This window comes from Grampus griseus (assembly GCF_964374135.1).
Source record: "Grampus griseus genome assembly, chromosome: 13".
In the NCBI taxonomy this organism is placed as follows: domain Eukaryota; kingdom Metazoa; phylum Chordata; class Mammalia; order Artiodactyla; family Delphinidae; genus Grampus; species Grampus griseus.
Genome location: NC_139007.1, coordinates 81712019 through 81729937, shown reverse-complemented (window position 1 = coordinate 81729937; position 17919 = coordinate 81712019). Strand labels below are relative to the sequence as shown.

General features: G+C 44.6%; 1 protein-coding gene across 2 annotated transcripts in view; it reads left to right on the top strand.

The window, feature by feature from the left end:
• The window catches only part of PRKN (parkin RBR E3 ubiquitin protein ligase), a gene marked incomplete at its 3' end in the record, with an annotated part of 1266888 nt that overhangs the window by 1229646 nt on the left and 19323 nt on the right, over nucleotides 1-17919 (top strand). For both annotated transcript variants that reach the window (XM_082668938.1, XM_082668937.1), the window contains exon 10: nucleotides 7509-7592. In XM_082668938.1, coding sequence (XP_082525064.1) covers nucleotides 7509-7592 — 84 coding nt within the window. The remainder of the gene's footprint in view (nucleotides 1-7508; nucleotides 7593-17919) is intronic.

Here is a 17919-nt window from a genome sequence, read left to right as displayed (position 1 = left end):
GCACCTTGTTTCAGAGCCCAGGCAGGGGGAGCAGGGAAGTGATGGAGGGCCGGCTGCAGGCCCCTCTTGACCTTGGTTCAGCCGTCTGGACAGGACTCAGAAGTGACTGGGAGTTATTTCTCTGGCCAGGAGCACGTCTTTGCAGAAATCCAACATGGATAAAAAGGCCTTAGCAGAAGTGCTGTGAGTTAGAGATTCTTTTGTTTTGTTTGGGTTTGACAAAGGCCCTGATTGGTGACAGCACGCTGGAGGGGAGGAGGGGCAGGTCATCCGTCACACACCTCACTGCAGGGCCTGGGACCCGCGCACGCTCCACGAGAGCAGGCTTGCAAAAGCAATCCAAATGTAAACTTCCCACACCCTTCGATCCAGCTATTTCGCTTCTAGAAATTCATCGTACAGATTTCCTTTCACACGTGCAAAATGACCTATGGAGAAGGACGTTCCCCGCAGCTTTGTTTATAAAGGCAGAATATTGGAAAGGGCCTAAATGCTCGTCTGTAGGGTGCTGGTTAAATGAATCCCGATACATCTATCAACTTGTATATCGTGTGGCTGTTGAGGGAAAATTCAGCTGTTCAGGGTTGCTCAAAGGGCACTGATATAGGACAGGCTGTAATGTATTAAATGAAAAAGCAAGGTGCAGAGCACGTTACATAAAGCAATATTCTGTATACCATCTTTAGTCTCAAAATAGCTTGTATATATGCAGGTGAGAGTGATTGTCCCTGGAAAGCTTTGTGAGCTGACCAAGGAGGAAGGGAGACTTATTTTTCACTATTTGCCTTTTGCACCTTTTGAATTTGTGCTGTGCGCATGTATTATTCACTCAAAAAATATATAAACCATTTTTTAAAACCCGGACTATGTGAATTGTATCCCGATAAAGCTGTTTTTTTTTTTGTTTTTTTTTTTTTGTTTTTTTTTTTTTTTGCGGTACGCGGGCCTCTCATTGTTGTGGCCTCTCCCGTTGCGGAGCACAGGCTCCGGACGCGCAGGCTCAGCGGCCATGGCTCACGGGCCCAGCCGCTCCGCGGCACGTGGGATCCTCCCGGACCGGGGCACGAACCCGCGTCCCCTGCATCGGCAGGCGGACTCTCAACCACTGCGCCACCAGGGAAGCCCAATAAAGCTGTTCTTGAACAAGGAAAAATAAATGGTCAAGAAGCATTTTTAAGTTTGAAAAAACTGTAGATATTTTAAAGTAGGAAATAAGTTCAAATATTTTTGTCTATGATTATACATTGGGCAGTTCAACTCCCAGGAGTATCATCACCAGGTGCCACCCACACAGTTCAGACCATTTATTAGGCGCCTCTCTTAATTTAAGGTTCTCTGTTGAAAGTAGGTTCGCAGGTATGGTCTCTTGTATGAGCTCATCTTCTCTAATAGGTTCTGAGACAGATGGTAATAAAGCTTTCCATTAGATCATACTCACAGTAAGTGTATAAATTAAGACTCTGCACAACCAAAAGACTGAATGGGTACATACTTGTACTTGATTGAGATCATGATGCTGTAGGAAAAGGGAATTTTCAGAGTTCTTTTAAGAACTCCCATGAATGGAAATTAAACCAAGGAGAGTAAGGGGCTTTTCATGGTAGCAAACCTAAAACAAAAATAATTCAGGGGACGGGGTAGGGAGGGAGTGTAGAGGTCACAGTATTTTGTGGGAACATAGATGACATTGTGTAACCATCTTGGATGATTTGTACAGAATTTGAAAAATACAAAAGAGTTCAGCTACTGAGCTCTATCCAGCTTCCTTGAAATTATTTCTTCTTAGCCATTTGGAGATTGCATGTAAAAGATTGTTGTAGTCTGTTTGCGTTTAGAGCGTGGCACAGTTTAAGACTGCTTCCCACCGTGAGATTCTGTGATTCTAAGATGTTGTGTACTTGAAAGGAAATAACCTGACTTTCTTCCTTTCGAACTTGTGTCTTAGCGCGTTATAATCTAACACCATTTCCGTTCTGTGGCACTGTCTTGTCAGAACCAGTTTTCCATATTTAGGTGGCTAGCCACCCCGTGGGGAGCCTCCCTCTTTTGATAGACTATTTTTAACACACTGGGGCTGAATCTCATGTATCACTGCTGCCATCTTCTGGAAAGTCATACACCTAAAAGAAAAGTATTTCATCTAGTCCCAAAGAAGTACAAATGTGTGCGTCATGGTTTTGATGTTTCCCTTGAATATAGTAAGGGGTCCTGAGATGATATTTGATTCTCTCCTGTTCTTTTAACACAGAACTTCAGAGCTGTGGAGGAAAAATAAATGGCACATAATAAAATGCTTTTATAATAGATGCTGTCGTGATAGAAAACAAGCACAAAGAACTTCGGGCTTTTCACACAGAGATCATTCACCTTTGAGGGTCAGAGCTTATCTAGAGGCTCATCGCTTGTCGGTGCCGAGGGCTCTCACCTTTACTGATAACAACCGACAATGCGTGTTCTGAGTGCATTGGAGGCTGTTCATCTCATCCCTTTTTATGCTTCCAAAGAGAAAATATACATACATATCCTTTTGAATGTCTCCATTATGGGCGTATGGGAAATCAAACTCAAACATCAATCAAATGACTTGTCTACTGACATGGTACTGAATGATAAATGTGACAGGCAGTTCATTTAGCTGCATGGTAGTGTGGGATTTCCTAAGGGGAGTGACAGTGACGGCACCTCTGCGTGTACACGAGGAACAGGGGTCAGTATCCCTTTCTCTGCTGCAGTTATGGGGAGCTGACAAGCTTGGTGCTTCCCACGAGGTCCTCAGTTTCACTCAGGCCTTCACAGAACAACAGCAATTATTAGTATATTGAGAATTGCTTTAATTAACAAGGTGCTTTACTATCACCTTACTTTTCTATAGAATTTTTTTGCTCATATAACATTGTAACTCCATGAGAAAACCATTTCTCCTATTTACTAGGTGCCAGAAACTGGGTTAAATATTAATTATCTTATTATTTCTTCTTTACAGATGCAGGAAACTAAAGCAAAGAGATGTTAGGGTCACACAGATAATGAATGGTAGAGAAGGGCCTCTGAGTCCAGGTCTCTCCGACTTCAAAGGCTTTACTTTTAAACACTAAATTGTATCTGAGTTTTTAAAATACAAATATCACTGTATGATTTAGTGAATTACAATATGCTATTCTTTTACATGTTGTCCAAGTCCAAGATTTTATTCACCCAAAATAAATACTCAACACATATTAACCGCAAGGCAAAAATATGACTTGAATGGTAAGAACAGTTTGGCTATTACTTATTAGAAAAAAAAGTATCTTATTGAACTTATCCTTTATTGAATAGTTGTCTTAAAATTGTATACTTCATCTTAGGCATTTAGGATGAGCTAATTACTACAGTTAAGTGAGAAGTTTGGCACCAACCAGACAGGCAGCTGCGCCAAAGAGAAAAATGTATTGGATCACCAGGTTCACTGTCAGATAAAGGGAAGCCGTCACACTGTTGGGAGTGATTAACTTGTTCCTGGTGTTGACTTCTAAGACGCATTGTCCTGTGGGTACTCGGGATTAAAAGCAAACGGGGAGAGAATTCCTTCTCGGTCCACTCATTAGGACTCCGTGCTCTCATTGCCAGGGGCCCGGGTTCGATCCCTGGTTGGGGAAATAAGATCCCAGAAGCCACGCAGCACAGCCAAAAAAAGGGGGGGGGGAGGGGGGAAGATTTAAATTACAATTTTTCAAATAACATAGACAATTCAAAAGTTGTCTTTGCAAAAGAATAACTGACCTAGTATAAATAAACTGACCTAGTAAAACTTCTGTAGGAGCTTAGCTGTGTCAACCAAGATTTCACCAGAGAGACAGAACCAGTAGGAGATAAATGTAAATATAGATTATCTAGGCATGCTCAGCTGTCCCCATAGATCTATAGAGATATAAAGAGATATCTATAGATATAGCTATAGTAGATATCTAGTATATATTTATATATAAATATCTCTATGTCTAATATATCTGTATCTATATAGAGAGATTGATTGCAAGGAATTGGCTTACGTGATTATGGGGATTATGGGGCTACCTAGGCAAGTCCCAGATCCACCGGGCAGGATGCCAGGAAGGGCAGGCTGGAACTCTGTTGTCCACAGGTGAACTCTCTTCTTGAGGAAGCTTCAGGTCTGCTCTTAAAAACCTTTCAACTAATTGAATCAATCCCACCCAGATCATCTAGGACTGTCTCTCTTCACTGAGAAACCTACATTAGTGTTTGGTTGAATAGACTATAGCCAAGTTGGCACATAAAATTAACATCACAGGCACTAAGGTAATACAGTCCATAGATATTGCTTTTTAATCATATGTAATAAGGAGATAGAGTTTACAGAACCAATAGAATAAGTATGTATTACTGTTATGATTTTTAAAAGGCTTTAAAAATTCTTTTTTTAAAACATGCAAAAATTATTAGCATTTGTCAGATCTATCTCAAAAGAAAATAATCCAGGGGCTTCCCTGGTGGCGCAGTAGTTGGGAGTCCGCCTGCCGATGCAGGGGACACGGGTTCGTGCCCCGATCCAGGAAGATCCCACATGCCGCGGAGCGGCTGGGCCCGTGAGCCATGGCCGCTGAGCCTGTGCGTCCGGAGCCAGTGCTCTGCAATGGGAGAGGCCACAACAGTGAGAGGCCCGCATACCACAAAAAAAACATTAGAAAAGAATCCAGGGAAAGTATACAATACAACTGTGTGGTAGTCTCTTCCATTCAGTTAGTATTTACTCACAAGGCATCCTAAAAGAGCCTCCGCAAATATGAGCCCACAGTTAATGACTAATAAACCCCTGGGGAGATGGCAGCCTTCTACATTATTGGTTAAAGCCAGACCCATGTGCCCCAGAAAGGAGACAGGCAGGTTGGCAGAGTGAATATGAAGATACTGGAGCCAGATGTTTTCTCCTCAAGCTCTTTGCAAATACCTGTGCCCCTAGGAGTTTTTGCAAACAGACCCAAAACATTATCTCAAGGAGTTTTGTATCTGCCTAAGCCAGACTTCCCCAAATTTCCTCTGTTCACCATGCCCCTAGTGGCTTGGTAAATTTTTCCTGGTGCTTCTAGGCCAAAAGAAACGTGTAACATTCTGTTTATTAAATAATTAGGTCCACATAACATAAGTAAGAATTAATGTCTTAGCAACTTCATAGCCATTTGAAAAAATAGTTCACATAAATTGAAAGAAACAAATATTTTTATTTCATTCTTAAATAACTACATCTCCTGGTCCAAAAGATGCTCACCTGGCAGCTGTCTTTTTTATCACAGTAACCTCCAAAAATCCCGCTTTGCAAAAACATGATGTCAGCAAAAGGAGGGTAGCACAATCTGTGTTAACACCATGAACAGCCTTGAGTTAGTAATTCACAGTGTCCAACAGATGCTGAGTATCACTGTGCTTTTCCTCAAAAATTTAAAAGATCCCACTCCACCCCTGTGAGTTTGTTGTGACACCCCAGGGCTCCTTGGTACACAGTTTGAGAACTGAAGTCCTAAGCATTTGTACAAGTACCTGGTTGACAGTCTTGAGTTCTGGATAACTTAATTAAAAACCTGAACTTTCAGTAATGTATATATGTCGATGCTACTCTCACTTTGCCCCAGCTTCCCCCTCCCACCCCGCGTCCTCTGAATGTAAAATAGATAGCTAGTGGGAAGCAGCAGCGTAGCACAGGGAGATCAGCTCCGCGCTTTGCGATGACCTATAGCGGTGGGATAGGGAGGGTGGGAGGGAGGCTCAAGAGGGAGGGGATAAGGGGACATATATATGCATATGGCTGATTCACTTTGGTGTACAACAAAAACTAACATAGTATGGTGAAGCAATTATACTCCAATAAAGATATATTAAAAAAAAAAAAGCCAACACTGAACCCCCCCCCAAAAAAACCCTGAACTTTTTTTAGATCAAATCAGACCTTCTAGATATTTCCTCATTTTGTACGAGACAGATTTATTTAACTAGGAAGCCCATGGCACAATGTATGTAAATTTAAGTTATACTGTCTGAATAGGAGCAAATTAGCAAGTGCATTAATGCTAAATTATCACCAACACATTTTTTTAGCTTTCTCTTGCCTTTTGCCATACTGAAGTGGTGAGGGTTTAATTTTTTTGGGAGGGGGGGTTCGCGAGCCTCTCACTGTTGTGGCCTCTCCCGTTGCGGAGCACAGGCCCCGGACGCGCAGGCTCAGCAGCCATGGCTCACAGGCCCAGCCGCTCTGCAGCACGTGGGATCCTCCCAGACCGGGGCACGAACCCGTGTCCCCTGCATCGGCAGACGGACTCTCAACTACTGTGCCACCAGGGAAGCCTGAGGGTTTAATTTTTATAGGCTCTTCCTTTTCTGTTTTTTATTTATATATATATATATATATATATGGTCTATTCTTTGTAGTACTGGTATGAAAGGGAATTTAATGTCTTTGTGTCAGGAAAGTCCTATTTATTCTGACAAACTGATCAACCTCCAGAGTGTTCCTCTACCATGAAACTGATTTTATGTCTCATCCCCGAGCTAATAAGATGTGAAACATTTTCCCTGTCACACCAAGAGATCAGACTTGCTTCCATGAAAAGCAGTGGAGTGAAATCACACAGTGAGCTCTTCTCAATGATTGAACCATTCAGTTCACAGTTTTTCAACATAAGAACAGAGTGATGGGTCTGAGACAAACCCAAATATGAGCAGATACATTAAAAAAAAAAAAAAAAAGCCTTAAGAAAGGACTCTAGGATCCAATTCATTCACTGTTCACCGGAGTAGCTGTCAGTTCAGTTAAAATTAAAATGTCAGAAATTAAAACCTGGTGGTCTTGGTGATTTGTGTAATGACATCCTGACACATACCCCCTCTCCCACCAACATGAACCTTTAAGGAAAGTTTATATCCCACAAAACGTGGGCTCATTCTCTTGGCTGTGAGAAGAAATAAGCTATAACACTCTGAAAGTGCTGGTGAGAAGAGAGATGGTGACATAGCTGTAGAAGAGGCCTTTTCCTGATAAAATACTTGTCTTTCTTCCTTGTTATGCCCTGAGATTAAAATGATCTTCAGATGAGTTGTTAAAACAGGAAATTGACCATGGGGACAGAGGAGAAGTTTTTTCTGTGGTGGAGACAACGTGAAGGGAAAAAATGTCTTGGGGACTTCCCTGGTGGCTCAGTGGTTAAGAATCCGCCTGACAATGCAGGGGACACGGGTTTGTACCCCGGTCTGGCAGGATCCCACATGCCGCGGAGCGGCTGGGCCCGTGAGCCATGGCCGCTGAGCCTGCGCGTCTGGAGCCTGTGCTCCGCAATGGGAGAGGCCACAACAGTGAGAGGCCACAGCAGTGAGAGGCCCGCGCACCGCAAAAAAAAGTAATTTGGCACACACACCATCACCCAAGTAAGAGGCAGGGCTAGAATGAGCTTGGAAAAGAAAAACATGTGACCAGATGCAACCAGCAAGCCCCTCTCTAACCTGCATGTGTTCTCCTGCAGTTCGTCTTTTGCCGGGAGTGTAAGGAACCGTACCACGAAGGTGAATGCAGTGCCCTGTTCGAAGCCTCAGGAACAGTTACTCAGGTAGAGTACCCTCTTCCTTCCTCAAAGCAGGGCTCAGGCTATGGGGATGAGAGCTGTTTCCTGGAGACCATCGAAGGTTCCAATCTGAAAACATCAGGGCCAGCTTAGTAGCCTACAGCCATGGTGATGGGACTCTGGACTCCCCGCCATCAGTCCCTCCAGAACCACTTCCTTCCTTCGGGCGAGCTGTAGACTTCCCAGTGGCCATGTGTGGTGTGTTGGTACTTCCATGAGAGTTTTACCCCAGAGGTAAGTGGATTAGGGATAAGGTATCTTAGCATGATCAGAGGAGTCTTTAGAAAAGAGAGAAAACCACTCAGCAACCTCTCCATCAGGGAAATCAATACTAGCCTCACATTATTTTTTTTCAAAAGTGCCTTTGTTTGAACTCTTTGGTGAAAACTATCTCCATGAATGAAGTGGTAGAAGTATTGCAGTATTATACGATGCAAGGATATCATTGTTATTTTAGCAACATCGTTACCGAACTCAGGTCCAGCTGCTCACCACTGGAAAATCAATACCCAAGAGGCAGTTGTTGGTAGAAAGGAAAATTGTTTTTAATCGGAAAGCCGGCTCTCTGGGTAGATGGTAGACTCGGTGTCCCCAGAAAACCATGTCTGAAGAGTCTGCTTGGCCATGAAAGTTTTTAAAGGGAAGTAATCTCAGCTAATCATTGAGATGGGGGGTTAGAGTCGTCACCCCCACCCCCACCCCCCCACTGCATGCAGGCTTGTTGACTTCTTGTGATCTTTCTTTGGATGCTATCTTGTTCACACAGTCTGTTCACAGAGTTTGTTCAAGAGATTACTGAAAGGGAAGCTAGGGAAGAGATCGGGTCATCGGTTACGTATTCTTCATTTCTGCTTCTTTGATCCATGGAAAGAACCAACAGGTTAGGCAAGGTATTGTGTGATCAAAAGATTTGATAGGTGTGCTCGGGCCAGAGATGAGCAGAGCTTGGGGGCGCCTGGTTTAAAAGTTAGTTACAATGTAGCTTTGCTAAATTGACGAGAAAAGGGGTTTCCTGCAAAGAGCTGCTTAAAATATCATGGACTGTGCTAAACTGTATTTCAGTCTTGATTAGGTAAAGAACATGTTTACTGAGCCTTACTCTCTGAAGTGCTCTATCAGGCTTAGGGAAATGCAAATATATTTTCTTTTATTTATTAATTATGATCAACCAAACCTTAGGGGAAAGGAGTAAAAACTTCAACACAGTTGATGAATTTGCTCATTATTTTTCTCCTGATAGAGATGTTAACAAGGGTATAGACACCAAATCTACCCAGATAAATCCTTTAGTCATTTTGTTGACAGGAACCCCATAAATAGACAGAGAAGTTCCAGAACATTTTAATTTCACAGTTGAGAATTTTAAGTATCACGGAACGCTCTAAAATGAGAGCATAAAGAAGTGAATCCCTGTAAGGTATTCTGTGGATGTATTTACTCAGTATTAGCATAACTAAAGAAACATAATGAGTGAATTCAGGTCTTCTCAGCTGCTCCTAAAATACTGACCCTGAGCATTGAGAGATGTAGGGCTGAACTGCATTTCTATGCCACACGCTCTTCCTGTTGACTTATTGTAGCTCTGGGCACTCAGATGCAAGCTCTCTGGGTCCTGATGTCAGGAATAATAATGACCCTGAGACCCGCCCCCTTGCCTCAGGGCCAGAAGGGTTAGACCAGAACAAAGGCTGCTACTGTGGGAGATGGGTGTGATCCAGCAGTTTATACGCATATGTTCATATGACAATAGACCTGGACAAAGCCTTCCAAGAAGGGGTCCCCTAACATCTATTTACTTAAACACAGTAGCAGTAAGGTGAAGAAGAGTGTTGCTTAACCTAAAGCTGTCCAGCGCCTGACGCACTCAATAATCCCCTTCATTCTTCTTTCAGGAGGAACTAACCAACCTTGGTGTTAATGATTAAGGTAGCCCAAATTTAAAAAAAGAAAAGAAACTCAGAAATATGGGAGAAAGAGAGTTAGAGCTGGCCTTGAGTACAGATGACCAGTATCAAGGGGCCTGTGTCTGCACACACCATCAATCAGCAGGTGTTAAATCGAGCATTTCTACTGGCCAGACATCCTGCTAGACTCTGAAGAAATGTAGATAAGTGCATTTATCTTCAGAGGGGAGCCACAGGGGAGACTTACAGGAAAATAGATAATGATCATAATATGCTAAAACAAAGTTTAGTGAATATAGCTTTGTACAGTGTTTCCCTAGGAAAGTCATGGAGGGTGGGTCAGTTTGTCAAGAAAACGGTGGGGTAGGGATGACAGGGAACATTCCAGCAGAGGGCACTGAATGGACAAAGGTACAGAGGCAAGATTCTCTCCAGCTACCCTGTGTTCTGTCCATCCCTACATCCCCAGGCTCAAGACAGTATCTGGTGCACAGACATTTAGTGGATGTTTGTTAAGTGATGGTGGTGTCGACTGAAGAAAAACACACAACCTAAAAGTTGTGAGTTAAGTTTATTTGAGGACCTTACTGAGGACTCTAGCCGGAAGACAGCCTCTCAGCTCTGAAGAGGTAATGGAGGAGCCAGGATATATAGGAGTTTGTGCTGAAAAAAACCAAACAACAACAACAAAAAAAACACGTAGTCAAACATCAAAAGATTACTGCTAATCAAACAAAGCAGACCTCTCAAGTTAATGATTTTAGTGCTTTTCTATGTATGGGAAGCTACAAGAGTCCGGGCTCTGAAATTATTCCTTCGATATGCATCTTAACTACCTAGGGCCAGTATCCAGAACACAGAACGTTTCCTGATTTTCTGCGTCCTGAATTCCCCGCAAGGTCTACTGTGTGGGCAGCTGCAGTGGCCAGTGGCTTGATTTCGGGCAACATTTGCTCTTTGCTGGAATGGCAGGCAGCACTCCCTTTCCACAGTGGCATCTATAAAGAAAAAGACATTATTTCATTCATTCAATAGTATTAAACACCTGTAGTGGGTTAGGCTTGTTTCTAGGCTCTGGGGATTAAGTCCCTGCTCTCATGGAGTTTATGTTACTTTATTAGATGCCACAAGGCTTCTAATTGCATACACAATATGATAGGAATTCAGAGGAGGAATCTTTAATTCAAGACAGGGTTATCCAAGAGAGAATTCAGGAAGAGACGGCCCTGCAACAAGACCTCTCTGAAATGAGCCTCCTTCCGGCCTAGAGCTCGGATAACTGCACCAGCCTCACAGTTCTCTTATTTGAAAACAAAGCGAATGGACCCGCCAAACTGGAAAAGTCTGCTGGTTCACTACTGCCTGAGAACAGAAGGCAACTAGCGTTTGGGGGTTTTGCTGCCATTTTTTCCTAAGTCTCTGATCCATTCAGGGTCCTCAGAAGAGACTGTAACTGAGGGGTCGTGGATGACCTACAGTGGTGGGGAAGGGTCGCAAGAACCAAAATCGATGTGGAGGGCCTAGGAGTCCAGCATGGGGGAACCATGACTGCGCCAGGCCTGAAGGGACAAGAGGAGGAAATGGTGTAACACGGGGACCAACCTCAAGAGCTGGAACCATGGAGGAGCTCGGACAGGAGGTGTAATCGTGGAGAGTCCAGCGTTGCCAGAAGTAGACCCAAAGCCGGAGGGGAGTGAGGACCAACACCTTGACTTCTCCCACTCACCCTCTGGTCTCTTGCAAACGTCTCCCATTGGCCACACCCAACTGAAAGCCAGCCATAAGGGACCCAAGGGACACAGCCCACCGGATTCAGCCTTCCACTTCCTTCCTCACACAGAGCAGAGGAGAGAAAAGAACACAGAATAACCAGTATATCCTTTATGGACTGGTTTACCACGTCTCTGGTTTCCTCATTTCAACAAGAGCTACTCTTGGACACGGAGAAGGATGAACCCAACAAGCTATTTCATCAACCTGAAAGAGCCAATTCTGTTTGGCGAGAGAATGAAGGATTTTTATTTTCATAGAGCCAGTTTATTTTCTGTTCCCTACATTTCTCCCAAACAGCAGTGATCTCCAAATGGATGACCTCTGCAATCCCACTTAACTGAAATATTTGAAGGGGTGGCACTCCACACACCTAACAGTAAAAGTCTAATCGCAGCCTCCCTTCCTGGAACAGAAGGCTTCAGGTGCATCCTCGTGTCTGAATTTTGCTAAGACATCAAAATGCCCGCATTAGCCTTCTTCAAATTTCCTTTCAATTCAATTCATTTGTAAGGTTTTTCCTTTCAGCCGTCTGTGGCTACTCTCCACTGTTCTCGCTCTAAAGCTGAGCGGTTTCTGACATTATCCAGCCAGACAAGCCCATGTCTCCCAGGGCCCAATCAGGATTTTCCCATAAGTTAAGCTGCTTGACCCTAATCTTAATGCATTTTTTGATTAATGCAACTTTTTTTTTAAAAAGCAAACTCAAAAATTGGTTTTAAATTGGTTTTAAAATATTGAACAAGCTTGCAGTTGAAACTGCTGGGGGTTTGGGGAATCAGTGACAGAAGATCAATCCGTCACGGGCTAATGAGAGTCCAGCCCCATTTGCTGCTTCTTGCTGGAGCCGGGTTGTTCTCCTGCACGTATTCCCCCTGGAGGCTTTCTAATAAGTAAACACTTGCTCTTGTAAACCACATAAAGTGATTCATTCTCCCAGGGCTTCTAAGTAGTTGACATGACTCCTCCTATTCCACAAGAAGGCAACAGAGACCTCCAGAGTTTTCATGCTGTTGTCCAGAACCACAAAGGAGATTATTCTCATTGTCTGCCCCTGATCAGAGTAGTTTGGGAACAGTGACTGCTCTCTCTGATGAATAAATCCGCAGCGTCTAACGGGAGTGTGCCACCCCTGCCTGCCTGGTGTCTGCTCGACCTCCAAGACCCAGATCGTAAGACAGGTCCTCCATGAGGCCGCCTGCCCACCCCACTACCTCCTCCAAGCTCTCAGACTACACCACATACCTCTGCTGTACATTCTTCACAGGGAAATGTTGTTTCCCTATATCTTCACTAAAATTCTGAACTTTCTTAGTGCAAGGTTTGTACCTGTTTTGTCTTTATAACCCCCAGTGCCTAGCACGTAGGGACACTCATTAAATGTTAGTGAATGAATGACAGCTCCCTCTTTCCTCGCCATACATCCATCCTCACCGTGAGGCTGGGAGAGCATGCTACAGGAATGCGTGGGGAGGAGTAGATCAAGATGGTGACATGGGGGCTTCCCTGGTGGCGCAGTGGTTGAGAGTCCGCCTGCCGATGCAGGGGACGCGGGTTCGTGCCCCGGTCTGGGAAGATCCCACGTGCCGCGGAGCGGCTGGGCCCGTGAGCCATGGCCGCTGAGCCTGCGCATCCGGAGCCTGTGCTCCGCAACGGGAGAGGCCACAACAGTGAGAGGCCCGCGTACCACAAAAAAAAAAAAGGAAAAAAAAAAAATTGGACTAAATCTTCTCAAATCCTGCCACTACTTTATCAGATCAGTTTAGGTACTAATCTAAATCATTTGTTGTCACCTCAGCCATCTTCACAGCTTCTTCACCAGGAGTAAATTCCACCTCCAGAAACAACTTTATGGGAATTCCCTGGTGGTCCAGTGGTTAGGCCTCGGCGCTTTCACTGCCAGCCAGGGAACAAAGATCCTGCAAGCCGCACGGCCAAGAAGAAGAAAAGAAACAACTTTATTTGCTCATCCCTAAGAAGCAAGTTCTTATCCATAAAGTGTTATCATGAGACTGCAGCAAGTCAGTCACATCTTCAGGCTCCACTTCTAATTCTAGTTCTCTTGCTATTTCCACCACATCTGCAGTTATTTTCTTCACTGAAGTCTTGAACCCCTCAAAGTCACCCACGAGTATTGGAATCAAACTCCTGTTAATGTTGATATTTTGACCTCTTCCAATGAGTCATGAATGTTCTTCATGGCATCTGAAATGGTGAATCCTTTCCAGAGGTCTTCAATATACTTTGCCAAGATCCACCAGAGGAATCACTATCTATGGCAGGTATAGCCTTATGAAATGTATTTCTTAAATAATAAGAATTGAAAGTCAAAATGACTCTTTGATCCATGGACTGCAAGATGGGTGTTGTGTCAGCAGGCATGAAAACAGCATGAATCTCATTGTACTTCTCCATCAGAGCTCTTGGGTGACCAGGTGCATTGTCAGTGAGCAGTAATATCTTGAAAGGAACCTTTTTTTCTGAGCAGTAGGTCTCAACTATGGGCTTAAAATATTCAGTAAACTATGTTGTAAACAGATGTGCTGTCATCCGGGCTTTGTCGTTCTGTTTATAGAGCACAGGCAGAGTAGACTGAGCATAATTCTTAAGCGTCCCAGGATTTGGGGAACGGTAAACGAGCATTAGATTCAACTTAAAGTCGCCAGGTGCATTCGCCCCTAACAAGAAAGTCAGCCTGTCCTTTGACGCTTTGAAGCCAGGCATTGACTTCTAACTCTGAAAGTCCCAGATGGCATCTTCTTCCAAGATGAGACTATTTCATCTGCTGTTCAGCGTAGCATGAATTATCTCAGCTGGATCTTCTCGATAACTTGCTGCAGCGTCTCCATCAGCACTTTCTGCTTCACCTTGTGCTCTGATGTGATGGAGACGGCTTGTCTCCTTAACCCTCATGAGCCAACCTCTGCCAGCTTCAGACATTTCTTCTGCAGCTTCCTCACCTCTCTCAGCCTTCACAGAACTGAAGAGAGTCAGGGCCTTTCTCTGGATTGGGCTTTGGTTTAAGGGAATGTTGTGGCTGATTTGATCTGTCCAGACCCCTCAAACTTTCTTCATATCAGCAGTAAGGCTATTGCACTTTCTTATCGTTCATGTGTCCACTGGGGCAGCAGTTTAAATTTCCTTCAAGAGCTTTTCCTTTGCGTTCACAGCTTGACGAAACGTTTGGTGCAAGAGGCCTGGCTTTCGGCCTGTGTCGGCCTTGGACACGCCTTCCTCGCCGAGCTTAATCACTTCTAGCTTTTGATTTAAAGCGAGAGACTTACAACACTTCCTTTCATTTGAACACTTAGAGGACACTGTAGGGTTATTAATTGGCCTGATTTCAATATTGTTGTGTCTCAGGGAATAAGGAGGCCCAAGAAGAGGGGGAGAGACACAGGGGAGTGCCCGGTCTGTGGAGCAGTCAGAGCACACACAACATTTATCGCTTAAGTTGGAAGTCTTATATGGGCGCGGTTCTTGGGGCCTCAAAAAAGTTACAATAGTAACATCAAAGGTCACTGATCACAGATCACCGTGATAAATACACTAATGATGGAAAAGTTTGAATTACTGTGAGACAAATGTGACAAAATGTGTGACAAATGTGACAAAATGTGACAAAAAGTGACACAAAGACACGAAGTGAGCCAATGCTATTGAGAAAGTGGTGCTGACAGACTTGCTTGAGGCACAGTTGCCACAAACCTTCAATCTGTAAAAAGCACGGTATCTGTGAAGTGCAACAAAGGGAAGCACAATACAATGAGGTATGCCTGTACGGCTATACGCTGTACAGCCACAGGGATCCAGAGGTTAGCTGAGTGACTCCTCTACACCAGACAAAGGAGAAAATAGCCACCTTGAAACAGGAACCCCAACTCTCAACTTCTCCTAGAGGCGCAAAGGGTTTGGACCTCACATCTAGGGCCCCAGCTGTTAAGATTCCCACCAGAAGGCCTGGCTCCCGCAACAGCTAGCTCTGAAAACCAACAGGGCTTGTGTCCATGAGACCCATAAGACTGTAGCAAACAAAGAAGTGATTCTTAACAGACGCACAAGCACTCACCATGGCTATCCCCCCAGGGCTTAGCACGGGCTACTCTTCATTGCTGTGGCTTCTCTTGTTGCGGAGCACGGGCTCTAGTCTAGGTAAACAGGCTTCAGTAGTTATGGCACGTGGGCTCAGTAGTTGTGGCTTGCGTACTTAGTTGCTCCTCGGCATGTGGGATCTTCCCGGACCAGGCGTCAAACCCGTGTTCCCTGCACTGGCAGGCGGATTCTTAACCACTGCGCCACCAGGGAAGTCCCTGTGTCAGTAATCTTTTGATTCATAAGAGAAAATAAGATTCCCACAATAAACCACTGTTCCCTCCTTCAGCCTCCTAAATTAGAAGAATAAAACCACCATTTTGCCCAGGGAAAGATAATCATAATTTACCCTTGTGTAGTACTTGGTTACAAAGCACTTTCAAATACACCATCACATGTCGAGCCTCATTACAACTTTTTGCAGTAGATTTAGATGACAGGCAAGGTAGGAGGAGGGAGAGTGACCTGCCAGGAGCCAGAGAGTTGATCATCACCAGATCAATAGTGCCTACTGGTGTCACTCTGCATTTTGAAAAAGGGAGATATGCAGGTTAATGCTGGCTGTCCCAGGGTGGCAAACTTAAATGCTAACAGGCACCAGTAATATAAACAAGCCGAGTAGGCTGGATTAAGCTCACAGGCTTCTCAATGTTTTGAATGTAAAGATACAGTACACTTCTCGTCTAACTTTCCTATTTCAACAAAGAGAACAGCAGCAGAATAGCACATCAAAGCACTAGCCTGCAAGAACAGTGACACACGGACCGCGATGGAGTCTGTGCCAGGCCAGGGTGCGCATAGCTTGTCAGTGCCACACGGCTGCGCCACTCAGGTCAGTTGTTACCGGGCAGAGATGAGGGACCCATGTCACCAGATCTCCCCATCTGATTTTTTAAGGTTTGAGTAGCTTGAAATCCATGTGTTTATGTTAAATATCCTTATTTTTAGAGGTCAAGAACTAACTTAAAAAAAAATGTAAACATCTGTCTATAGGTGGAATTGTGTCTGCAGACTCTGCGTTCCATGACTTTGAACCTTATTTCTGCTAAGTCTGAATTTCTTATAATCAATTAAAAGAAGGAAAATAGAGAGATTCAGTAAACATTTATGTACCTACTACGCACCATGCACAGTACTCGGTATTTTGGATACAGCATTAAACATAGACCAGCCTCTGATCTCATGAGGTTGATAATCTAGTGACATAGAAAAACATCTTAACAAGTAATTAAAATATTTACGTGCCAACAGCCACAAAAGGGGACGCTCAGGAAGCTATGACATCCAGGCTTCTAAGAGATTTAAAGAACTGTTCACAGGAAGAAATGAAATCTAACGCCTAAAAAATGAACTGTCCAGGCAAGGATGGCACGAAGGGCGCTTTAGGCAGAGGGACAAGATATGCAGAGTTCTAGAGATGAAAGAGAATGGCATCCTCAGAGAAACGAGGGAAGCTCAGTGTGACTGTTGTATAAGTGTTGGTGGCAGTAGCCATAGTAGGCAGCGCTCAGCAAATAAAGTCTTATGAGTCAGGTTATGGAGGTTAGAGTTAAGGGCAGTGAGAAGGCATTAAAGGATTTTAATGAGATTGACATCATCAGATTGATGTTTTTGAAAGATCACCAGCTGTAATAGGAAAAACAGGAGGGAATCGTAATAGGTCGTGTTTTTAGGAAGCCAACTCTGACACCCTTGAGGTTTGAGTGCAGGTACGGGAGGGCACTTTGAGGACTAGCTCTGTGCAGGGTGACGGCAAAGGGAGGGGGTGAGCTGCGGTACAGCTGCAGCAGGGGCCTCAGCCAGTCCTGTAAGGAGCTCTGGGGCCAGGATGGTCCTTCAGATTTGCTCTGCATCAAGGGGGACAGGAGGGCAGGAGTTTACACCCCCTCACATAGACCAGTCTTTGGCTGTGAGCTCCCCCGACCCAGGAGGGAGCAGGACCTTGGGGGAAGAAGCCGCCTGCTTCAGCTGAGGGCAATCCCTGGATAGAGACTTAGCCGAGAGCTGTGTGTTGCCAACATACCCAGCGGCCAGGGAGATAGTTGCTCTGGCCAGTTTCACAGCACTCACTAAAGTCCGCCCCTTGCACTGCTGAGAGAATGAGGAAGAGATCACGGAGGTTTGCAAGAGGGAAGTAAGCGGACTGAACTACAGCTCACACCCCTGCCGCTGGGCTGCGGGTTGTGACTGTTTCGCCCTCACCCTCAGGCAAGCACCTCTAGGTTATCCCTGATGGGTCCAAACCCCTGCCTACCTGCCCTTCTAAAGCCATGACTACTGAGCGTGACCATTTGCTATCCAGATTGGGCAGGAGAGCACCAAGGGATGCCACCGTGAATCACCTGGGTGCCAACCGTATTCCTCCTCCCTCCATTCCATAGCTGCAGCCCTACCTTTTCCTAATGGTCACTTATCCCTGCCAGAAAGGTGACTCCTTTCCTTGCCTGCCAGTCTCTGGGTAAACACATAAGGTGACCAAATGGCAGCTGTAGCTTGAAGTTTAATAGAATTCTTGGTGTGTTCCCTGGTAGAAGCATCTTCCCTGT